Source organism: Otolemur garnettii, unplaced genomic scaffold, assembly GCF_000181295.1.
Source record: "Otolemur garnettii isolate 467f Iridium unplaced genomic scaffold, OtoGar3 scaffold00037, whole genome shotgun sequence".
In the NCBI taxonomy this organism is placed as follows: Eukaryota; Metazoa; Chordata; class Mammalia; order Primates; family Galagidae; genus Otolemur; species Otolemur garnettii.
In genome coordinates this window covers 6600735-6627618 of record NW_003852432.1, presented here as the reverse complement: position 1 = coordinate 6627618, position 26884 = coordinate 6600735, and the positions used below count along the sequence as shown (strand labels likewise).

Sequence of the window (26884 nt, the reverse complement as noted above, 5' to 3'; positions counted from 1 at the left end):
CCCGCCACCTTAGGTGTACGTGGCTGGCGCCTTAGCCGGTTGAGCTATAGGCGCCGAGCCAGAAAATACAAGTTTTTATGGAATATGTTTAACTTATTAAAGTCTTGGAGGCTAACAGTTATATTAATAGCTATACTTTTTTTTTCTCTCTGAAGTGTGTAGTTCAGAACCAGAAAATGTTCAAGCTGATCCAGAGAACTATACCAGCCTCCTTGTTACGTGGGAAAGGCCTCGAGTAGTGTACGACACAATGATTGAGAAGTTTGCAGTTTTGTACCAGCAGTTGGAGGGAGAAGACCAAACCAAGCATGAGTTTTTGACAGATGGCTATCAAGATTTGGTAACTATAAGATGAATTATTTTATGTTTGATAACGTTATGGTTTAATTTCCAATGTGAGAACTTACTAATGATCATATATTTTTGCCCTTAGTTACTTTAGACTTTGTATGGGAGCATCTAGTGGGGTGAGGTTGGGGCAGCCGAAGCTATACTAACTTCTGTCAAAAGTTACCCTGAATTATAGGGACCATATGATTTTGCCAACAACAACATTATAGAAGGGAGCCATTTGCAAGACTTCTGAACCAGAGATTATTTAATGCAGTATCTCATTACAAATAAAAGGACTTAGACAACAGTTAAATAAGTACCTTGAATAACGTCTCACAGTTGTATAATTACAATAAGTAAGCATTCACACTAATTTAAAATAATTTTTATATGCAACTTTCTAAAGTTATATCTGATTTTTGGAAAGCAAAACGTTCCTAGTTTCCCCATGTCTTTGCAAATACCACAAGTTCAAGTTAGTGACATTGCATAAGCTTTTTCTTATGTTAACAAAATATAAATATTTTTCATTGACCAATGAGAAAATGTTTTCTAGAAAAGATGTCTACTGCACTAGTCGTCCTGTGATTATTCATAGTATTACTATGAGAATAACCATTTGTGTAATCATTCACATCTTTTTTTAGGGTGCTATTCTCAATAATTTGCTGCCCAATATGAGTTATGTGCTTCAGATAGTAGCCATATGTACTAACGGCTTATATGGGAAATACAGTGACCAGCTGATTGTTGACATGCCGACTGATGACTCTGGTAAGTGCCCACCTTATTCCTATATATCACCTAAATAAATCAGGCTGGGTTGGTTACTGGATGAACTAATGCCTTCTCTCCGACTTTATGCTCTTTTGGCCAAAAAGCAAAATGTTTTACATCTGGATCATCAGGTAATTGTGTGAGGCCCAGGACCTGTTTCTCATTTAGCCAATCTGGTGCAGGACAGTAATTGAATTTGCCCTTAATACTGAAGTTTTCCATTTGTAAAATAAGAATAGTAAAGTCTATTTTAAAAGTTTATAATGGTCATCGAATGACATTTACTAAGTGAACATTGACATTGTTGTGGATAATTAAGAGTTGGATAAATTTCAATAATTAAGAGTTGGTTTCATTTCCTTTTTCAGCCCCCAAAGCATTATGTAGTAAGTATTTACATGATCCTGAGGTCATGTGAGGTATTTTTATATATCTATACAAACCATCTCAACACTTTATCTTAGATATTTTTATCCACCTTTCATAATTTGGTCAGGGGAGGGATTTCCTCTCAGTTGATCTTCCAATAGCACGTATTTCACAAAAACAAAACAAACAAAAGGTGTTTTCTATTCTATTTGCATGCATCTTCTTCAAGTATTATGGGCAAGTCTTTTTATCTCAGATCATATGCAATAATTGATTCAAACACCGCCCATCATAATTGACAGTTTATAAATGTACATAGTTTTCTTCTTGTTAGTGTAAGTAGTTTTAAAGTAATAGAATGGAAGTGTATACATTTATATGTGTATACACACAGTGCACATGTGTATATTGACATATCTGCAAACATACATGCGTAAATGTAAATTCTCTTTGGTCATCCATATCATGAGGCTACCCACTGGAACTTTTATATGTTTTTATTGTAAATGAATGGTTACAAATTATATTAATTATAACATATTTTAGTTTTACATATGGAAGGAAAATTGTCATGCACTGTTTGGCCATTGTTGTCTAAATCCAATGTGAGCTTAAATAAAGTACACGTTCCTTGATCACCTTGCCATAGTTATTCCTACTGGTTGACTTTTGAAGTTAAACAGTGTACATCAAAGCATTATATGCTATAAAATGAATTATTCAAATCAAAGGCTACAAAACTTACCAAAATATCTCCCAAATTGATCTTCAGTTAATGAATATTACTACCGTCAAGATGCCAATATCATTGTTTACTATTTCATTATGACATGCCTCATGGCCTGGGTATAACCATCTTTCACATTGCTTTATTTAGAATTACTTTTGTCAAAATCATATAATTTTTTAATGGACTGTGAGTGCTAAGTCTTACATAAAGGTGAGTATCAAAGTAATTGACTGTGTTTTTAACTATGAGCTACTCCATTGAATGGCCACCAGCATCCAAGTTGCTCACATTGATCCATTCAGAAAATGATCTTTATCAGCCAACATTAACCATGTTGGCTAAAATCATATGTGAATTGGTTGAACTATGGCATATAAAAAAATCTCCTGGACCTTTAAGTGTGCATTGTAGTGTCCAAAGTATATTGAACGCATTCACTGAAGTTTACTATCTTGGTTTAATTTTATTATTCTGGAACTTTAGAAAAATAATTACTTTTAATTTCTTATTTTATACTCTTTATTACTCTATTCGCCATGCTAAAATTTTAAACTTTTGAAATATTTTGGGATTTTATTTTTTTACTTTTGAGAAACTTATTGCATATGAAATACAGCTTGAGTGTGTTTTCTACAGACATGATTTCTGAGTGATCCTTTTAGACTAAGTCTATATTAGCACAAAGTATAACATTCTTGTATCATTTGTGTTATTTTCACATCTGTTAGAAAATAATGAATATTATAACTTAATTTCTATTTATTCAAAGGATCGGGACACCATTGAACATTGTAATAATGAGATGCTTGTTTGGGCTCACCATTTAATCTCCATGGATGCCTCAGTCTCTTAAGGCATTTTGTACAGTAATGTTTTAGTACAAGATGGTATTTGAGTCGATGTTTTGATATACTATGCTTCTGAAAGGCCCGGGTTTAAAAACTTAGGTAGATTATTCCCTAATTATTCCTATCAAAAATTCCTCCATTCAAAGCCGGTTAATCAATGCCGTGTGTGGAAACTTTAAAAAAAAAAAAGTTAACTTACCTGAAATAGGAGATTTTCCTATTTTTAATAAAGAAAATACCAGTTCTCTTCAAATTCATTCTTTCATATCTTAAACACTGCAATATATTTCAATCCAAATATTTACAATCCAGTACTGAAATTACAATATGTTTAATATTGTTCTCTGGTAACTATATCCCAGCAAAATCTTGACAGCAGTACAAGCTGGCAATTATAAAACAGATTTGGTACCTACAAGACTTGTGAACTTTTTCATTTATGTGGCTAATATAGATGTAAGTGGCTTTGAGTTTGCTGCTTAGCTCATGGTTTTTATTAGTACCATTTCATCTCGCTAATCATGTTATTCCATTACCTTGGTAACATCGTAATAGACACTATGGAATTACTCTACTACTATTTAGTGTAAGGTGTTCACCAAATGTTGTATTTTTGTTGCTTTTATTAAAAAGAAATGAAGGAGGTAATTTACATTTGCCCTCACTATTTCATGTATTTCAAATATTCTAGTCCAGTCAATATTTGTGAAGAAACACTCAGTCTTCCAAATTGTGCATTCAACTTTCTAATTTTATTAAATTGTGCACTCTAATTGGAAATTTGAGTACTTTCTTTTTTAACTTTTAATTAAACCTGTTTACAATGGTATCATTATAAGCTAATATGTATTATACAAATTGCTATTTTAAAACAAATGTATAAATTCATATTCAGAAACTAAATTAAATTTGTCAAGGAAGGCTTTTAATGTAAAAAGAAATGTATATCCTTTTAAAAGACTTTTCAGCAATTATATTTATTAATAATAATCCATAGCATATAGATTGCATTGTTACTAAGATAATTATGTTTATTTATCTTCTAGTGATATACAGTTATGGAGGCATTATTTAAGTATATATTATGTGTTAAATTAAATGCATGATGAATTAAATCATATTTTTTCTGTTACTGTGTGCTTTTCAGTTGTACAATAATTGTCTTGTTAATTCACTATACATCTGTCCTAACTCTGCCTGTATCATCCTGTGCTATCTGTGTTATATAATGATATTTAAAATCATAGTTTGAAGTGATTTGCAATCTACATTGCTTTTATGTTTTACACTGTGAAACTTGGCTTGCCTTCAAAAAATTAAATAAGCCTTGCTTGCCAACCTACATCAGTGTTGCTTTTTTTGTGTTATGGACTATTAATGTGTTACTAATGTGTTATTTTGGAAAAAAAAAAAAAAACTAACATTACTTGTGTCTCAAATCAAAACCAGAATGAGTCAACAGCTTTCATTCAATTACTGACATAAATGTGAATTTTAAGCATTCACTCAAAAAAAACTGATATTGACAGTTTTTCATCATCATTCTTATTTCTGGCCTTCCTAAAGTCTATTTTGGTAAAGTGTGAAGTTCTAAAACCAGTATAATTTTTAAGCTGGTAAATGCATTCGTAGCAGTCAGACCAGTGGTTCCTAAAATATCAAATGTTATTGGAGAGGAAGCAGCAAGCCCAGGAGCACCCAGTATGAAATCTTGTGCCCATCAGCAGAGCCGTTGAGTACCAAGGTCTTGAACTCACAGATCCAGAAGCTTGGCTTCAGAATCTTTAGGAAGACAAACAATATTTAAAAATCACTTCGTTTCAAAATTGTTCTAAGGTTTAGCAAAAGATTGCTGGATTCTGGGAAATAAAGGTACTGGAGTGTTCCTAGGAAACCTCAGAATGTCAGTGAACCACAATGAAGACCCTTCAGAGTGGGTTTACACACCAATATGAAGACACCTGCACGTGGGGTGATCACCTGAAAGTGCTATGAAACAAAGAGGGTCCCAGAGGCAGCCTGGTCTGCGTGTGCTGTAGAGCTGAGAAGGCCCACAGAAAAGTGATTTCTTCTTAGTATAGTAAATAGCAAACCCTATTGTAGTGTAAGTCATTGATATTCTTTGGGGGGTGGGATTAGTTAAGATTTCATTTTAATTTATTAGAATAGAAACAAAAACCGATATAATCTAATTTATGCTCTGGTGAAAAAGTAAAGATAAATCCAATGCAATGCTCACTGAAAACACTGGAAGCAAAGGAAACTGGTCTTCAGCGTGACAATGTTAGATGCCCCACCCCAACTCGGGCAATGAAACAGGCATACTGCCTTGGCCCATTAAAAGTATGAGGTTAGACAAAGGTAGACCACTATTATTTTTATTTTAAAATACCTTCTTAAGCGTGTTGAAATAAATGGAATATTGTTTTGTTCATAGCCTCTTAACAGAGAAAAATCTATATTATAATAATTAGATAATTAGATAATTATAATAATATTATAATATTAATTAACATATCATTAATAAGAAATTGCGAATTGCTATTATGACCATTACAATATTTTAAAAATAAATGACAAGGAGAGGCTTCATTTTAAACTATTTGCTATAAAACTATTGTCTCATGATTTCAATGTAACGATTTTTTAAAATGCATGAATTTCTTTACTTATAGCTGTTAGAGAATAATTTTGAAGGTCCATCACAGTTTAGTTGCATCTCATATTTAAATTTGTGTGTTGATTTTCCTGGAGGTTGCAAAGGCACGTGGTTTGAGATGATTGAAATCACTTTAATTTTTTTCAGACAGAGTCTCTCTTTGTCTCCCTGAGTAGAGTGCTGTGCCATCATAGCTCACAGCAACCTCAATCTCTTGGACTCAAGCAATTCTTTTGCCTCAGTCTCTCTAGCAGCTGAGACTACAGGCACCCCCCACAATGCCTGGCTATTTGTAGAGATGAGGTCTTGTTCTAGCTCAGGCTGGTCTTGAACTCGTGAGCTCAGGGGATCGGCCCACCTCAGCCTCCCAAGTGCTGGGATTACAGGTGTGAGCCACCATGCCTGGCCAAAATCACTTTAATTTGGAAACATAAAGAGCATAAAATACAGAGTATGGGAAAAGGAATTCCTAGGGAAAAAATAGAATGACTCTCATGATCCAAATAAAAGTTTTAAAACTCTTTCATGATCTGTTTTAACAATAAAAAGATACTGAGAATTAAAACTTAAGACTGATTGCTTATAGTGAGTATTTACATTTTACAGGACAGAAAATCATTCAAGGTAAGTAACTTTGAAACAACTAAGTTGTCAATAGTATTAACTTTATCTCAATCTTCTTGGGAGCTAGGTGCACTTAATAGATTTCACATGAATTCTCTTCTATGTATAATTCATGCTAGACTCTATTTTATGGTTTTATATTTATTCATACCTATAAATTTTCTGATAAAAATAAACTCAAGAAAGTCTATATTGGAAAATAGGCCTGGGTATGATAGACAAATTAATATCATTTCAGTTATGCACTGAAATTTCTATAGAATATGCATTTTTTTTTTATAACTTGTGAAGACATAACATAGAGCATAGCAGCACTGGGACAGTGGCAGAGCATAAACATTGGGGACAGAATGAGATAAAGACATAGGAATAAGAAGAGAATCATTATAATAATGCTCTTTCTGTCTACAATCTTTTTAATGACCTAGGCAACTCAGATGAAAACTAAGGAAAAATTCTCTTGCCCCTCAGTAATTCGGCATTGTGGCTGGATTCCCTGTTGAGGAGAGAGGACCACCCAATGTTCCCTAACACTCATGTTTTATCACTGAGATACCCATATGCTGATTCTGGTGGACTGGGAAGACTAGACTTGAATAATCCTAAGTCATCAAACTCTGCACAGGCAACATTAGCTGAGATTCCCTGGGGAGAACGCACAGGCATCATTCTGTTCAGTTCTTGGTGCCCACATAGGCTGAGACCCACTGTAAAATGCTCTTTCATTTTACTTGGGCAGCACTCTGTATACAAACAGGTGTGAGCCCAAATTTGAAGAGTAAAAAGAATTATCCGTCTCTTAATTAAAAAGGAACTTTAGAAAGAGATAGCTGAATAAGAAAATAAATTCTCCCAATTGTCCAGAAAATCCTTACCATTTCCCTATGTTTTTATTTGCCTGGTTAAGGATGAAAGTAACTGTTTCACTGATGAAACATTATTTCAGTTCCTTTACACTCAGGTAGATCAGGTACTGCTGTCTTCTTTGCTTTGTTCAGATTAAGGATGGGAGTGGGAAAGATGGTTGGAATCAAAGAGATCAGGTGGAGAATGCAGTTACAAATAAAGTTTGAGGAGTATTGTGTTATGTCGTATTTAGTAATGTTGAACACTAAAATTTAAACTTTGATACTTTTATTTTGAGAGATTCTGTATTTTCAAATCTAACATTTGTTGTTTCTTTTATTTTTTCTCTTTTCATCAAAGGTAAACCCACGAAGCTAAAATAATTCAAGAAAACCTTTAATAATTTTGTTTTTAATTTTGTAGAACTTGACTTTTTTCCTGGATTAATTGGATCTGAAGAAATAATCAAGGTATCATGGCCATTCTTATATTCATATGTTTTAAAATTTAAAAATCTTATTTTGGGCTTGGTGCCCATAGCATAGGGGTTGCCATGCCAGCCACATACATCGAGGCTGGTGGGTTGGACCCCGGCCCAGGCCAGCTAAACAACAATGACAAATAAAACCAAAAAATAGCTGGGCATTGTGGCAGGCACCTGTAGTCCCAGCCACTTGGGAGGCTGAGGCAAGAGATCGCTTAAGCCCAAGAGTTTGAGGTTGCTGTGAGTTGTGATGCCACAGCACTCTACCGAGGGTGACATAGTGAGACTCTGTCTCAAAATATATATATATATATATATATATATATATAGAATTATTATTTAGGCTGTAGGTTTTGTTGCATGAATAAAAGTCCACGTTGCATTAATTATCGTTTGTGGGGTTAATCGCTTAGCTTTATGTATAGACAGTCTTATATATACACAATTTTTTAATGAAAAGTTGGAGGACATTTTTGTAAGACAGAAAATAGAGAAATATCAAATGGTTTGCAGTAATGGAAAAAACAACTTTAATTTTTAAAAATTGTGGCTATGACCTATAACTATAAATTGCAATTTTTTAGCATTCAGATTTTTCTATAGGACTGAAGTAATATCTGACCAGTTCTTAAAGTTTTTAATGTTAGTATAGTTTATTTATAAATATCTCGTAACCAATAATTGAAAGATGCTTAATAAATATGAACCAAAATATATATTGTGCATATATATATATATATACATACATATGCCCATTTAATCTGGTTATTTGTGTTTGGACTATTCATATTGGATTATTCATATTATAAGTACCTGTTCCTGGCATAATGTCCTCCAAATAAATGAGTATTTGAGAATATCTGTAATTTTTAACATTATTTTAATTTTTCAAATATGGGTAAGCTACTGAAGTATCTTATATTTCATCCTAAGCCTAAATCTGGGGTTCATATTTCAGTGTTCAATCCAGGTGCAATCATCGATAATAGTGTGAATGTGTGATGTGTACACATTGTCTATGAGCTGGCAAACTGTGACAACTAAGGCTGTTATCTAGCAATAAATAGCAACTAAGTTGTGTTTTCAGAGGCATAACTTCCTCAATAATTTATATAAGTGATAACTGTTCTCCTATATAAGCAAGTCACTATTTTGCTGAAATTACTTGCCTAATTTTTGGGGGGAGCAGGAGGTTTTGAAACATGGATGAATTATATCATGCTGAAGTAATTTGTCTGTGGTGCTGTTAATTCAAATCATTTTTTTTGTTTTTGAGACAGTCTCAGCAGGTCACCCTCAGTAGAGTGCTATGGTGTCACAGCTCACAGCTCTTAGGCTTAAGCGAGTCTCTTGCCTCAGCCTCCCAAGCTGCTAGGACTATAGGCTCCTGTCACACACCTGGCTGTTTTTGTTGTTGTTGTAGTCGTCATCGTTGTTCAGCTGGTCTGGACTGGGTTCAAATCTGCTAGCCTGGGTGTATGTGGCTAGTTACCTACCCACTGAGCCAAATCATTATTTCGATAATATTGAAGTAGGCCCTTGTTCTGATAATTGGAACCAGTGAGTAAAGTATATTTGATTTGAGTTACATCTCATATGAAATATCATGAACTTTTTAGAAAAAACTAAGGAATGATCAATTTTTTACCATATTCATTTATTTTTCTTCTCTATTGACATTGTTGTTTAAAATGTTCTCATGTTAATTACTGGTACCTTTCTACATAAAACTATAATATTGTATTTAGAATAATATTTAACTATGCAAAAAGCTATAAATGACTTGGTATATCTTTTTAAAATATTTTTAATTTACACATAATAATTGTACACACTTATAGAATGTATAGTGATATAGTAATACATACAATGTACAGTGACCAAATAAGTGTAATTTTCATATCCATCATCAGTATGCCTTTATATTGGGAGCATTCAATATCTCTTTTCTAGCTGTTTGAAAATGTCTTACTGATAACTGGAGTCATCCTGTAAAACACTAGAATTTATTTCTCCTATTTGCTATAATTTTCTTATCTTTTAACCAATCTCTTCCAATCTTCTTTCCCCACTACATTTCCTAGCCTTTTGTAACCACTATTCTTCTACTTTGATGAGATCAACTATTTTAACTTCTATGTATGAGTGAGAACACATGGTATTTATCTTTTTGTTCTTAGTGTACCTCACTTCACACAAGGCAATCCTGTCATTCACAGCAACATGAATGAGCCTTGATTGTTGTCATGACACTCTAGGACAGAGATGCCAAAGGCCATGTGTGTCCCATATATCACGGTGCTTCCTGTCTCATCAGTTACATGGGAACATTACAAATACAAGCAGATCTTCCTGGTAGAGAAAAAGTGAAAATGTTTAAACATTTGCCCTAGACAGGCTGGCTTGTTGTAGTCAAAGAAAGGTACTTGAGCAGGAGGAAAGAAATAACTCATTGTATCAGCCTAGGTCCCAACATTGGGTGGCTGAACACTGAAATTTTATAAATGGAAGTTGTGAAGGATAATAGATATGACACAGATCAAAACTACAGTAGAGAAAGATTCACAGTAACTCCATAAGGAATTACTGGAAAGAATATTTATTAAAATATTTGTGATCAGATATGAATAAAGTAATCTTGGAGCATGAATCATATGTTTGCCTTGAAATGTAAACTATATCATTTGATATAGTTTACATTTGATATAGATATCGATATAGATATATCGATAATATATTTGATATATTTGATATATATTTGATATAGTTTGATACATTTGATATAGTTTGATATAGTTTGATATAGTTTGATACATTTGATATAGTTTACATTTGATATAGATATCGATATAGATATATCGATAAAACATATCACCTTCCATAAAGATCAACATATATCGATATATCGATAAAACATATCACCTTCCATAAAGATCAACATATATCGATATATCGATAAAACATATCACCTTCCATAAAGATCAACAAAATATGATGGGGTAGGATTAATGAATGGTCCATCACTTTCATTGGGTTCTGAGAATTGTCTGAGCCTCATAAAATTTAGAGTCAGTAGAACAGAAAGTGGTCTGAGGGACATGTATGTGATATGCATAGAGTTTTGTCTATTATATCTAATAGGAGAAGTGGTGAGTAGCATTATGTTATGATGAAAACTTTATGGAAATATGTTACTTTTGGTAAGCTATGATAATATGTATTGATGGGGAATGTAAGCAAAGAGGAAGAAAAATAATACAGGTATCATGGAAGCCTATTGATATTATTAGATCATACAAAAAAAAATAGATAGCATTTCTTTTGGGAACTTTAGCTGTGTTTGGGGAGAAGAGAGGTAGAAGGATAGATAGAAGTTGAATTAGAGGTTTTCCATTAAGTTTCTTTTAAGTAGGAGAGACCTGAGTTGACTAGTAGGAATGATCTGTCTGAGAATTTGAGAAAACAAATTGACAACAGAAAATAGAAGGAAGTGCTCACTTGTGTTCAGTTGCCAAGAACATCATAGACAATAATAGATTTTTTTGTTGTTTCATTGTTTTTTTAATTTTAATTTATTTATTTTGGATTAACATAAGGGTACATATAAGGGGTTACATAGTTTGTATTAGTAAGGGTATAGTCCAAATTTCATTGAGTCCTTCACTCAGGAGATGTGTCTTTTACCCCTACATTGTACCTGATAGGTGGGAGCCCACTGAACCCACCCCCCTTCCCAAATTTAATTGTGTTTTTCTCTCTTGTGAGCCTGTAGTTGTTCCCATGCTAGTTTCAAATTAGTACTGAACACATGGGATGCTTGCCTTTCCATTCCTGAGATACTTTACTAAGGAGACTACTCTTCACCTCCATCCAGGTAAATACAAAACATGTCAAGTCTCCACCATTTTTTATGGTTGATGGATAATCCTCAAAGAACTAAAAGCAGACCTCCCATTTGATCCCACAATCTCATTACTAGGTAACTACCCAGGAGAAAAATAAAATCATTTTATCACAAGGACATTTGCACCTGAATGTATATAAGAGCTCGGTTCACAATCACAAAGATGTGAAAAAAACCCAAGTGCCTTCAACTCACGAGTGGATTAATAATCTCTGGTAGACAATAGATTTAAAACACATGTAGGAATTAGCCTTGTAGGAATTAGCCTTCAAAGGGAAATAACTCTTCAGTTACAGAAGGGTGGGAGGGGCAGAGGTAATTTTGTTGGTATGTGTTTTTAATGTTAGAAAGAGGTACATTTTTGTCTGGTGGCTTCTGTTTTCTCTATAAACAGGAAGGGTGCCTTCTGAGAATGAAATAAAAAGAAAGAAAAATGAAGATTTTTGAACAGAGTTTTGGTAGAGAGTAAGAGTGTGTAGTGACACCAGAAACTAGGCAAATATTCAGATTTGCAACAATGAGGAAGAGTTTGGAAATTCCATACTGCTAAGAGTAACATTGATCCTCAGCAAAACTCTGGATCAGGTTATAAAACACATGTTTTATAATTAAATTTTCACCAAAGCAATCCAAGATCATTCTTTCTTACTTTTTAGGAGGTTTTTAAGTTTGCAGAATAGGAGAATATTTTGTTCAAAAAATTATTTGGTAAAATCTCTCAGGATGGCCTTGTGAACAAGAAACCTCATGGTCTGTACACTTGTATGAAGAAATACTGACAATTACTAAGGAAATGTGTCTTAGGAATCTGGGAGGATAGCCATTTATCTTTTAGCTTTCAGTAAAATTTAGATACATTTAGATTAATTTTACTGTTAGAGGCATCATGTATGCCACAGAAAATATTACACAACCAACAAAATAATTCAGCTCTAAGTACTGTGGCAGTCATTGGATCCTGTGCTCATACAGTGCAGCTGTCCATCCGCATGAGAAACTTGCTCATGACCAACACAGTTTAAGGTTCAGATTCTTTCTGTTGACATTGGTCAGATTTTTCTTGATTGTACTCAGTCATTTTTTTTTCTTCCTTTAATGACATGGAATTAGAAGATCTATATAGATCACAGTTCTAACAAATTATTAGATACGAAGATACTCACAAAATCATGTCTTACATAGGCCAATATATACATATATGCCTTGACACCTTTGGCAATTTAGTTTCCTGAAGTCATGATTAGACATATTACAATATGGCCAGTTCCAGAAAGAGAGAGAATGAAAGCTCACGTGTGCAGGATTTTATTGGCTTCTGGCCGGAAGACTCCTGGGCCATTGTGATAAAAGTGCATGGAAGACCTGTGCTCCTGAATAGTGATTCTAAAGGAAACACAAAATTAAATAATGCATAGGAGAATCACATTTTGATAAGTGGCCTTTAAAATATCTGCCTGAATCTTAAATGGAAAGTGTTAAAAACAAAAGGAAAACAAAACCAAACACCTGTTCACTTTTTAAATCTCTCCTTTATGATGACTTTGAAATTCTGAATTATTCTAAATATACACAATTAAATATTATGAATGTCCACCTAGTTTGGTCTTTGAAATATATTGTCATTTCTTATTAAAATAAGCTAACTGGTCTTTATCTTGGTGCCTGATGAACTTTACAAAGAAGAATAAAAACAAGAAACTAAACACCATGTTAAATAACATTTTCAATAAATAATTACAAATACACTGTGTCTTCCTTTTAAAACTGTCACATCTATTAATTTAATCACTTCCTTCCATAGCATTAAAATAAAGGCAGCCATAAATAAGATGTGTTTTCATTCACTGTAATTACTATCCCCAGAGGTGGACAGTGGGTAGGATATAAGCATGTTGTTTTATGAAGATCAAAATTCCCCATGATCACCAAGTGACAATTAGCATTACGAAATAGGGTAAGATATTAAAATTTTGTTTTGCTCTTGTTTTTTTTATGTTCCACTAAATCTTGTTTGCTTTCCCAAGGAGGAAGAAGAGGGGAAATACCTTGAAGAAGACACTGTTGTGAACCCTGGTAGAGACAGTGCCACAAACCAAATAAGGAAAAAGGAGCCCCACGTTTCTACCACAACACATTACAACCGCGTAAGGACTAAATACAATGAGGCCAAGACAAACCGATCCCCAACGAGAGGGAGTGAATTCTCTGGAAAGCGTCGTTTTCCCAACACCTCTTTAAATTTTACTTCCCAACCAGACAGTGAATTACCAACAAAAAAATACATTTTCCTGACTTCTCAGGCTGTGACAGAACTGCCATCACACACCATGGAAGGTACTTCAGCCTCTTTAAATGATGGCTCTAAAACTATTCTTAGGTCTCCACAGGTGAACTTGTCTGGGACTGCACAGTCTTTAAATGCAGTTTCTATAACAGAATATCAAGAAGTGTCTACTGATATCAGTGAGGAAGAAAGTTTGTTGACCAGTTTCAAGCTTGATACCGGAGCTGATGATGCTTCAGGCTCCAGTCCTGCAACTTCTGCTGTGCCATTCATCTCTGAGAACATATCCCAGGGATATATATTTTCTTCAGAAAACACAGAGGCAATCACATATGATGTTCTTATACCAGACTCCACAAGAAATGCTTCAGAAGAGTCACCTTCCTCAGGTTCAGAAGAATCATCAAAAGATCCTTCTGTTGATGGAAATGTGTGGTTTCCTGTCTCTACAGATACAACAACACAGCCCGAAGTTGGATCAGGTAGAGAGAGCTTTCTCCAGACTAATTACACGGAGCTACATGTTGATGAATCTGAGAAGACAACTGAATACTTTGTTCCAGGCCCAGTGGTGTCACAGGGTCCCTCAGTCACAGATATGGAAATGCCACATTATTCCACCTTTGCCTACTTCCCGACGGAGGTAACACCTCATGCTTTTACTCCATCCTCCGGACAACACGATTTGGCCCCCACTGTCAACATGGTACAATTGCAGACAACCCAACCGGTGTACAATGGTGAGACATCTCTTCAACCTTCCTACAGTAGTGAAGTCTTTCCTCTAGTCACCCCTTTGTTGCTTGACAATCAGACCCTCAACACTACCCCTGCTGCTTCAAGTAGTGATTCGGCCTTGCATGCTACGCCTGTATCTCCCAGTGTCGATGTGTCAGTCGAATCCATCCTGTCTTCCTCTGATGGTGCACCTTTGCTTCCATTTTCCTCTGCTTCCTTCAGTAGTGAATTGTTTCGCCACCTGCATACAGTTTCTCAAAACCTTCCACAAGTTACTTCAGCTACTGAAAGTGATAAGGTGTCCTTGCATGCTTCTCTGCCAGTGGCTGGGGGTGATTTGCTATTAGAGCCCAGCCTTGCTCAGTATTCTGATGTGGTGTCACATCAGACCACTCCTCATGCTGCTTCAGAGACGTTGGAATTTGGTAGTGAGTCTGGTGTCCTTTATAGAACACATATGTTTTCTCAAGGTGAAGCACCCAGCAGTGATGCCATGATGCATGCACGTTCTTCAGGGCCTGAACCTTCTTATGGCTTATCTAATAATGAGGGCTCCCAACACATCTTCACTGTTTCTCCCAGTTCTGCAGTACCTGTGCATGAGTCTGTTGACATTTCTTATCAGGGTTCCTTATTTAGCAGCCCTAGCCATGTACTGATGCCTAAGTCTTCGTTAGTAACCCCAACCGCATCATTACTGCAGCTGACTCATGCCCTGTCCGGTGATGGAGAGTGGTCTGGAGCCTCCTCTGATAGTGAATTTCTCTTACCTGACACAGATGGGCTGCCAGCCCTTAACATTTCTTCGCCTGTTTCTGTGGCTGAATTTACATATTCAACATCTGTGTTTGGTGATGATAATAATCCGCTTTCTAAAAGTGAAATAACAGATGGAAATGAGACTGAACTGCAAATTTCTTCTTTCAATGAGATGGTTTACCATTCTGAAAGCACAGTCATGCCCAACGTGTCTGATAATGTAACTAAGTTGTATGCCTCTTTGCAAGAAACCTCTGTTTCCATTTCTAGCACAAAGGGCATGTTTCCAGGGTCTCTTGCTTATACCAACACTAATGTTTTTGATCATGAGATTAGTCAAGTATCAGAAAATAACCTTTCAGTTCAACCTACACATATTGTATCTCAAGCATTTGGTGACACTTCGCTTAGACCTGTGCTTAGTGCAAACTCAGAGCCAGCATCCTCTGACCCTGCTTCTAGTGAAATGTTATCTCCTTCAACTCAGCTCTTATTTTATGAGACCTCAGCTTCCTTTAATACTGAAGCATTGCTGCAACCTTCCTTTCAGGCTTCTGTTGTTGATACTTTGCTTAAAACGGTTCTTCCAGCTGTGCCTAGTGACCCAGTATTGGTTGAAACCCCCAAGGTTGATAAAATTAGTTCTCCAGTGTTTCATCCCATGGTATCAAATTCTGCTTCCAATGACAACAGGCTGCGCTCTCCATCTGCACCAGCTTTTGATATGTCTCCTACTTCTAATATGCACTCTGCTTCACATCAAGGTTTAACCGTTTCTTACACAAGTGAGAAATATTCCGAACCAGTTTTATTGAAAAGCAAAAGTTCCCAGCAAGTGCTCCCTTCTTTGTACAGTAACGATGCATTGTACCACACTGCCAATTTGGAGATTAACCCGGCCTATCCCTCAAAAGGAGGGCGTGCCTTTGCTACCCCTACTTTATCACTCGATGAACCACTAAACACACTAATAAATCAGGTCGTAGATTCTGATGAGATTTTCACCTCCACCAAAAGTTCTCTTACTGATGAGGTGTTTGCTGGTATTCCACCAGTTGTTTCTGATACATTTGTAGCTGCTGATCATTCTGTTCCTTTAGGAAATGGGTATGTTTCCATGACAGCTGTTTCTCCCAACAGAGATGTCACCACCACCAAGTTGGTTTTTACTTCCAAAGCAACTTCTAAGCTGACGCATAGTGCCAGATTTGATGCCGATTTACTGGGTGATGGTGACACTGATGATGATGATGATGATGGTGGTGATGACAGAGATAGTGATGGCTTATCCATAAATAAGTGTATGTCATGCTCCTCCTATAGAGAATCACAGGAAAAGGTAACAGAGGATTCAGAGGCCCAGGAAGACAGTCGTGTGGATCAGAATACCCCGATCTCATATTCACTGTCTGAGAATTTTGAAGATGAAAATAGAGACACAGGGGTAACCTCAGACAGTCAAACTGGTAAGGACATAAGTCCTGAGAAATCACCACCAACATATGGGCTCTCTCCAAAGCAGAGTGATGAAAAAGAGGAAAATGACATTCAGATTGGTAGTGCTTTGCTTCCTTTCACCCCTGACTCTAAAGCATGGGCAGTTCTGACGAGTGATGAAGAAAGTGGATCAGGGCAAGGTACCTCAGATAGCCTTAACGATAATGAGACTTCTACAGATTTCAGTTTTCCAGACACTAATGAAAGAGATGCTAACGGGGTCCTGGAAGCAGGCGACTCAGAAATAACTCCTGGATCCTCAAGGTCCCCGACACCGTCTGTTACTAGCAGACACTCAGAAGTGTTCAACGTTTCAGAGGCAGGTTAGTTATGGATCAAAAGATAGATCAAGACTTGGTGGTTTTCTTGCTTTAAAAGGAAAATAAAAAAATTATGAAAAGGTAGACATTTTTTAAATGAAAAGGTAGAAATTTTTAAAAAATTGTTTAAGTTTTTAATTATTTGGGTTATATAGTAGTTGTATATCTACTATACATACGGTACATATGATGTTTTGATACAGGCATATACAAAGTGAATTAATCAAATGGGGGTAATTGGGGTATCCTTTACCTCAGGCATTTATCATCTTTTTATTTTAAATCAATAAATCAGTTTACAGTTTTTTTAAGTATGGTTTTATTCAGTATTTCTAATGATTATTCAATAAGTATTTGTCATTATTTAATTATCTCCAAAATAGATACAATAATTTTTATTAATATTTCATATTCTATGTGATGCCTGTTATATGTGCATAATACATTTTTAGCATACTGCTTTTTAAATAAGATCAGAGTGTGCTATTTTTAGATGATTTTAATTTTCATACTTATTTGTGCTCTAAAATAAATTATAAACTATTTCTATTAAGTTATAAAATGCATTATAAAATATGTTATGATGGACGGCACCTGTGGCTCAAAGGAGTAGGGTGCCAGCCCCATATACCAGAGGTGGCGAGTTCAAACCTCACCCTGGTCAAAATAAAATAAAATAAAAATAAAAATTAATAAAATGTTATGATATAAGCACCTATCTCTCCAACACACTCCATAGAAAGGACACACACACCCCCATCAGCTTGGGGGAGCTATAAAAGAAAAGTTCAATTACTAAATTTTGAGGGCTAGTGATGAGATTAGGAAAATATTTTAGTTTTTTAAAATTCTTTCTTCTATTACCTTAATATTGCCTAAAGAGGGCAGTGTGAACCAACAAAATACATTGCTTTATGCTTCCTGTTATACACATTTCTAAGTTAAATAATGAGCATTAATATGCAGAGTATGTACAGGTATTTTATGACAAGAGGTAAAACACTAGAACATTTTCTGTAGAAGGGTATTTCATTTGTTAATGTATTTTATGCAGATTAGCTTATTGGCCAGATGTTTCCTAGAACAGATTACTTGCAGCATGTATAATACAGATGTCTGTTTTAAATGCCAATGAAAAGAAAAGGGAAGTTCAACTCCAGTACACATTACATAGTAGATGATTTAACTGAACTTATCATAACAATTTTATAATTGGCTTTTATTAAATTTTAAGCTTTTAAAACAATTAGAACTAAACATGTTTAAATCTTAGAAACACTAGACGTCAAAAGATAGGCTAACGTCACGAAAGACACCTAATTGTGAATATTTATAATCCAGAACATAGACATCAATCTCATTGGAAGATTTTTCCTCTTCATTATTTCATTTCTCTACTTGTATATTTTTCCTCAGTACAGCAGCAATTAAAAGTTTGTACATTTTAATGGAGAAGTTTTTCTGTATTCTTACCTGTTTAATATTGCATTTCAGATTAAGCATTTAAATACTGACATTCAAGAATGAATAATGAATCCGTAGGTCACTATATTCATTAGCGTTGTCATATATAGGAATTGTTATCTGCCCCCAATTATGGGAATTGCTTTTTTAATTTTTTAAATGGATACATGTTAAATGAAAATATCAGAAGGTCATCCATTTTTCTGTCTTCCTAGGTGGTGGCATTCATTTTTCTGTCTTCCTAGGTGGTGGCATTGATATGTTCTTGCTAGATGCTGCCATTATCGAAAGGCTATCCATATAACCAAATGCTAATCCTAGAATTATTGGCTAAAACTTACAAAGTTTCTCTTCAATGCACTAATTAGATTTATTCAATTATTAAGAATATGCTCCCTCATTAATGAGGATAAAACAACATGAATATAACTTCTGGCCTCAACAAGTAACAATTAATGAAGTAAATAAAATCAAGCGAGATTAGAGGAAAATTCTTAACTATTTTTAAAACTTTGTTTATAGAGATATCATACACTGTCAGTCATGTCCAATAATGAACTATGCCCCTTTATTAAATGTATACAGATTAATTCTGAAACTTACAATTTTTTGGTGTATCTCTAGAATATAGAGTTACTTACAAGATGTGTTGCTCAAAATAATATAGGCAAGGCAATATTAGTATTTGCAGTTTATTTATGAGTAAACCAAAAATATTAGGTTACTTGATCAGGTCACCTGGAATATACTATTGTGTCTGTCTCTTTTTTATGATTGGGGACAATAAAAAAAATATGTAATGCTTAAATTGTAATACCAAATTATACTATTCTCAAAACATTTCAAAATATTAATATTGGTTCTTTATTGTTAATTACATTAGTAGGTTATTGTCTTATTTAAGTAACTCATTAACACTAGTAAGCCATATCAAAAAGATATTTTAGTCTCAATTAAATGAAAATAAGATCAAGGCGACTAGTTGTTCCTCCTTATAGTATACAAAGCAGTCAACTGATTGTACTTTCATGTGGTATCCCATCTTGTATAAAAGAGCTAGGTTTTATGATTCATATTTACTATAGATGTATTACTATAATTCCTTAATTAAAGATTTAAGATTAGATATCCCAGAAAACATAGGAGAAAAACAACCTACAAGACTTTGTGTGTGTGCATGTTTGTATATAATGCATGTGTGTAAATATGTATATATGGTGTATATTGTATAATATGCATTATATATCTTACATATATGTCACATATATGACTAGACACATATATGTATGCATATACGTCTATATAAATGATATGTATTTATCTTTATATATTCACTCGTACACATATTGCTATGAATATGTGTGGCCATTAAGAACCTGTGTAATTATATAAGCTTACTTTGTACCTGCATTCATGTATACCATTGGTTCTCAAACATGCATCAAAATCATAAGGAGGATTTATCAAAATATGGATTGCTGAGCCTTCACCATAAAACTTCTGATTCAGAAGATTTGGTGTCGTTTGGGTGGAGTCCAAAATTTGCATTTTGAATAAGTGATGGATGATATAGATGCCTGTATTCCAAGGACCACACTTCAAGAATGACTGATTCAGATAACAGTATCAATTTCCAAATGTACTGTGTGAGGTACCACGGACTTTGCTAAGTGAATTGTTTATTACCCACAAACTTTCTTTCTATTTAGGTAACAATAGTTACAATAGGAAAAATGTAAAGACAACTAAGGTGTTTTCCTAAATTTCCTAAGGAAATTTGTAATGCATTCCCCTTCAGGTTATTTAGGTGTCTAAATGAGTCTCCACCCCATACATAATGACCAGAGCATAGGACCGACATAGCAATTAATGCTTAGCCTTTTCTCATAAGAACATTAGCTACATACAACTCAATGGTCAGTTGACTTAGAAAATATTTTCACTTTTCATACATTTTATGATTTTTAGTCACTCCCACAAATTTTTCCCTTTTTTTCTAGAAAATGCATCTATAATTACAAGAACATCTTGGGAAATGTTGTGTACCAGTTATATACCTATGATCTATTTCCTGCATCAGTGGGTTAACTTCTTGGCCCTTTCTGCCATCATCCTTGGTCACAAAAGAAATTTAAACTCTTTAGTTCTCTCCAATTGGATATATTTTAATGCTACACAGATGCATGCATATTAGTTTCAAATTTCTAAAATATTCAAAATTAAATTAATTCCCTCTGTCTCACATTAGTAATTGTAAGATACTTGGTATAAAAGCATCGAAAGTACCTAATGTGTGGCAAGTACCAAATGTAGACTTTGATAAAGAACTTAAATTGACTTCTTTCAGAACTAGCTAGACAAAATAAGGCCGCATCAGCATATCAGCAGGGTAGAGACAGTCTTCATGCTCAATCATCTTGGTTTCCTACTGAACACACCTCAAAGCAAAGGAAAATGATTATCACTGGCCACCAACGTAGCTCTATAATTTGGAAGAATATCTACACTTGGACTTTCAAGGTTGTGGTACAGTAATGTACCTTACTGGCCATAAAAGTAGTCATTGCCATCTTTTAAAATTATTCCAAAGACCAAATTTGGACTTTTTCATTATTTACATTTGCATATGTGAAAAGAATTTCTTAGATTTATTTATTCCTTTAATTCATATGCAATAGTATTTTTATTTTTTAAGGAAAAAAATAATGGGTTTTTCAAGTTTTCAAAGTAACTTTTAAGACCAATGTACATTTTAAATTGAAATAGTTTGCTGGATTGAAAAATTATCTTTATATAGGAAGTGTTATCTTAAGATTATTTTCTGTATACAATTATTGATTGCTTCTAATTATTTACCTAATGAGGGGTTCAAAATCATTCCACTACAATTAATTTTTACAAATTAAGATTCTGTATAGGATTATTGAGTGAGTAGCATTATTTTTCCTTATCGTTTAAATTAAAAACTGGGTAGTTTTCTTATTTTGATACCTCTATTTCCCTTATAGCAAGCTTTTAAAGACAGTGTTACATTTCTTTTGCCAAGGCACCCCATCCTGGTCCGAATCTCAGTTGGAATATTATTGTTCTTCAGCTCTAATAGTCTGGCTTACTTTTTAAACTTGGTTTTATTTAAATTGGCTTATAATCATAGATGTTATTGGCATCGTAGAGACAACATTTTAAAGGTAAGTAACAGCAATGAAGGTTGCAATGATCAGTTGAAAGTGTTGTGACTTTTCCTTCAGCTTAAATACCAACTCTCTCAATTCTCTCCGACTACAGAGGCCAGTAATAGTAGCCATGAGTCTCGTATTGGTCTAGCTGAGGGGTTGGAATCCGAGAAGAAGGCAGTTATACCCCTTGTGATCGTGTCAGCCCTGACTTTTATCTGTCTAGTGGTTCTTGTGGGTATTCTCATCTACTGGAGGTAAGTTGAGTGGGGTTTTTTTTGGAAAATTTAATTCATAAAGCTCAGATTTTGCCCATATTTCATCTGAAAGGTCTTCAGAGCATAGTCAAATTTTATTTTACTTAAGAGTTTCCATCAATTTATTCCAGTAACTATGAATTCAGGGGGAATTTGTGAATCCAAAAACAGTAATAAAAGAGTTGATCGGTATTCCTGTTTCAATAAATTAAAGGTAAATTGGAGTAACTTTTACTTCAGATACAGTTTAATACATAATTTTGACAGTTGCACTTGTGTGTTAATCTAATTAATCAAGCATCATCATAACATTGAACAGAAATCTAAGCTTCTTACCAGGTGTTATAATTCCAAACATTATTTAGGAAAATAGAACTTTTGATATAGTAAAAAAAGAAATCACTTTTTAATAACAGAAGGGTTTGTACAAGATGCACATGCACATCAGCTGTGCATACTGATTAAAATGATAACTCATGCGTAAAAGTCAAAATCAAGCAATTAAAATATAGATGTAATTAGGGAATAAAGTAAGTGACTATATTAAGAAGCATAGGCTTTTAAAATCATTTATAATATGCTTTGAGGATGAAATATAGCTTCATTCTCATCAATAATCTATTAAAAGCTTTAAAGGACAAGGCTAATAGCATCCGTCATAAGCTTCTCATTGTGTAGCAAGCAGAACACACAGGAAAGTAGCAAATTTACTAGGGACATATTATAAGTCAGCATAACCTTGTCTGCTGGAAAACAAGGACTTAGGATGATAAAGGAATCATATCTGTAAACTGAGAAAGGGCATAGCTTAAGGACTTACACTTTATTTTAAAAGAGAATTTTATTCAGATCTCTAATTAATTCCTTCTTGTTTAGCAACATTAGTCTATAAGTTTATCACACCACTCTCTATGTGTTCTTCCAAAACGTATTCTCTCAGTTTATTCTAAAATATTTACTCTTACTTATTGACTTTGCCCTGTACCTAGTACTGTATTAGCTACAGTTGGAAAATAGTAATCATTAAATGAATAGGTGAGAGACATTTGCTTTCCAGAAATATGTGCTTATTGGGAAGAGACAGTTTTTCATTAAAATGTATAAAATGTTACACAAAAGTATGTGCATAGCAGCTGAAATCTAATGCTAAGAGAGGTCAGAGAACAAGGGAGCTTGATTGGCCAAACTACACAGGTTCAATGTCGGATCAAACACAGGGTCTGAGCTGCACAGGATTCAGAAAGGAGAGTTAAAGGGAAGGAACATCCCAGGCAGGGGCACAGATGGAAAGAGGGGAAGTGGAAATGAGCTCGAGGAGTCGGAGATGCTAAGGTTTGGAGCATGTAGTTGCATGTCTTTGGACATTGGTTGGCTAAGGTAGACTGTTTTCAGTTCAGTATTTCATATTTCACATTCCTTACAAAACAGAGTAGACTACAGATCGTGCTTTTGTTACCCTGTGTCTGTTAGGAGTCCGTTTTTTTTTTTTTTTTCCATAACAAGATGCAAACAAACCCGCTTTCCTCAGTCTGCTCCCTATTGATGCCTATAATTACTAATGATTTTTTTACAGAAGAGTCCATCCTCAGCAGAAGGCTCTGAGCATAGTTCATAATCCACAAATGTTTGTTAAACAAGAATTCGTATTGCTTTTCTCTCCGGTCCCCACTGAACTTGTTGACCAGATTCTTTACCACATTGATGTTACGTTTGTTCAGAGGACTAGTTCTGTCTGATCTGATTTTCTCTGCCAAATTTATTTTTAAATTAATAGGAATCAATGTTAAATAAATTGAAAATAAAATGGAAAATGCAACCAAATTCTACCTCATCATAAATTGTGCTGGTATAAACGTCCAATAAAGATATCATATGCTCTATCATTATAAGACTGAAATAATTAGAAAGATTCATAATCTCTGTTACTTTTAGAGTAAATATATAGAAGTATAGTTTTTAGAAATTTAAAAATCAGCACCTCATTTAGTATGATTTGATATTTCATGGAAAATTAAAATCTGGAGTGGTTTTTATCTTTTGTGTGTAAGGGGTCATTTTATCTGTTTTATGTGGGGAAAAAGATAAAATTACCAGTTGAAAACTAATTTGACCTTCAGTAAAATGGTTCTCTTTGCCTCACACACAACACTTTATGTACCTTGAATACAGAGTGTAGCAGTTTAAAATATGAGTACTTTAATGGTGTTATGTTAATACTTAATATCTATTACATATTATATTTTAATATTATTAAATGTTTTATATTTGTTAAATGTTCTGATAAAATTAATTACTCTATACTCACCCATTTAAAAATGTTAAATAGTGTTGAATATCTGTCCTACTCATCTTCTTGTGTTTAAGTTAATTTACCATAAAATGTAACTTTTACATCACAGTACAGTGAAGGGTATTGTGTGATGAATCATAATGCATAATTTTAATGCATTTTTAAGGTTTCTATAAACTATTCAAATTTTAGTGTAGGTGCATTGTAAATGCCATGATTTCACTATCAAATATGAAACATTTTAGACCTTTCTGAAAGTTATAGCCTGTGGAAAGGTTTAAAATCTAATGTCATAAACAATAACAGTACTAAGAGTAACATAGTCCTTATGAGTTTTTCCAAGTTGATGTATATATTTAAACATTTTTATAAAATAGCTTCATTTGAATAATATTAATATATCATAAAATTTGCTTATCTGAAGTAAATGATTCAGTTATTTTTAATGCATTTTAGTATTTCCCTAATGACTAATGATGTTGAGTATTTTTTATGTGCTACTGGGCATTTGTATTTTTTTTTTCCAGAAATGTGTTTAAATCCTTTGCTGCCTATCTTTAATTGGGTTGTCTTTTCAGTATTGAGTTGAAAGTGTATTTTGCATGTTCTGGATGCAAGTCTTTTATTGGATATCTAATTTGCAATTATTTTCTTCTATCCTGTGAGTTGTCTTCTCACTTTTTTGATGGTATCTCTTTTAAAGTACAGTAGTTTTTCATTGTGATGGAGTCTAACTCATCTGTTTCCTCTTGGTGCCTGTATTTTTAATTTTTCGTATCATATGTAAAAAGGCTTTGTCAAACCCAAGACCACAAGAACTAATTTCTAGATTTTCATTTAAATATGTAACAAAGTTGAAGGACTCACACGTCTTAATTGCAAAACTTATTACAAAGCTACAATAATCCAGACAGTCTATTACTGGCATAGAATAGACATATAGATCAATGGAATGGAATTCAAAGTCCAGAAATAAGCTCTTACATTTACAGTCAATAGATTTTAGATGGGAGTCCCAAGACCTTTCAACACGCAAACAATAGTCCTTTTGACAAATGGCATTGGAGCAGGGGAAATCCATATACAAAAAATCAAATTGAACCTTTTTTTCACCCTCTGCACAAAAATATACTCAAAGGGGACCATAGACTTAAGTTTAAGAACTAAAATTATAAAATTCTTTGAAGAAAATATTTAAATATTTTTCTAGCCTAATTTTTTAGGGAAAAAATAATCCCTTTAAGAAGGATTTTGTCTGATTTTGACCTAACTCAACCTGCTCCCCCATTTTTATATAAAACTTGAGAAGCATGTTTTAATGAACAAATGACAGGTGATAACATGGAGGTCTCTTAACCAGTCTTGCCTTGAACATGTCACTTACCCACCTAGGAATTAATTTCCTCTGTTTATCATTCTGAGGGGTTCACTAGATCATCTTTGAGGTTACAGTAAGACCTTCTTTAGGGGTTCCAGGAAGGAATGCAGCATGCTAAATCTTGTTTCATTTCTGTATAAACATACTGAAGAATGGAAAGATACACATTTCTAGCTTTTAATTCTAAATACTTACTGTGATGAAAAGGTGTAAATTAAATAATCAGATTACCATTGATTGATAGGACCTATGTCTACAAGTTTAAAACAGTCATCACTTTTTCATCATAGCTGAGTGATAATTAGCAGGAGACATAGTTATCAACACTTAGCACATAGACGTGAAGACATTCACTGCTTATACTGAACAGATGGACTATAGGTAGTGAATCTTGTCATACATTAAATAATATGCCTTGAAATCATTTTCCAGATGTTTTTAAGGTATAATTTACATGAGCCAAACTAACTTTCTAAGATGCAAAATGACTTCAACAAGGAAGATTTTTGAATAGTTCTTCTTAAACAAACAAACAAAAAAACGGGAGAAGTTTTTGAGAGCTTTTTTAAAGAGTTGGAACCCCCAAAAGGCCAAAATTATATTTAGCAAAATCACAGTTTCAAAAGCAGTATAGAGAAGAACTTTACATAGATATGATTGTTTCGGCCAAGATGAGTGAGATGAAATGCAATATGAATTCTCTTTTGATCTTAAATTCAAATTTATGGTTCATTGAAGAAAGCTACCAACCCAGAATGGAGACCTTCATGTACCAGACTGCCTTTTAAGTAGAATATTATTTCCTATGTAAGACTTCACTATAAAATATACCTAAGCAATATACAGATGACATTTATCCATAATTTAACCTATAATATTTTAATTTTCTCATAAGCCTTTTTTGGTATTAATTCTAGGCTCCGTTTTTGGAAATAAATGCCAAATGACATTGTTGGACTAACTATTTTCTAAAATAAACAAAGACTTAGCAACACATTCACCCTCAGTGCCAATGTAAAACCTAATTGCTAATATTCATTGTAGTATCTGGGTCAATAACAACTCTACTCTTCTCAACTATGTGGTCAAAGCTTTGTTGATTTTAGAAAATAAGTAATCCAATAAGCTCAAAAAACAACTTGCTTTTTTA

The 26884-nt window shown here is 33.9% G+C and overlaps 1 protein-coding gene across 2 annotated transcripts in view; it reads left to right on the top strand.

Moving 5' to 3' along the window:
• The window catches only part of PTPRZ1 (protein tyrosine phosphatase, receptor type Z1), a 120620-nt gene that overhangs the window by 60765 nt on the left and 32971 nt on the right, over window positions 1-26884 (top strand). For both annotated transcript variants that reach the window (XM_012805164.1, XM_012805163.1), the window contains exons 8-12: window positions 156-340; window positions 981-1107; window positions 7610-7656; window positions 13599-14598; window positions 21922-22066. In XM_012805164.1, the coding sequence (XP_012660618.1) occupies window positions 156-340; window positions 981-1107; window positions 7610-7656; window positions 13599-14598; window positions 21922-22066 (1504 nt within the window). The remainder of the gene's footprint in view (window positions 1-155; window positions 341-980; window positions 1108-7609; window positions 7657-13598; window positions 14599-21921; window positions 22067-26884) is intronic.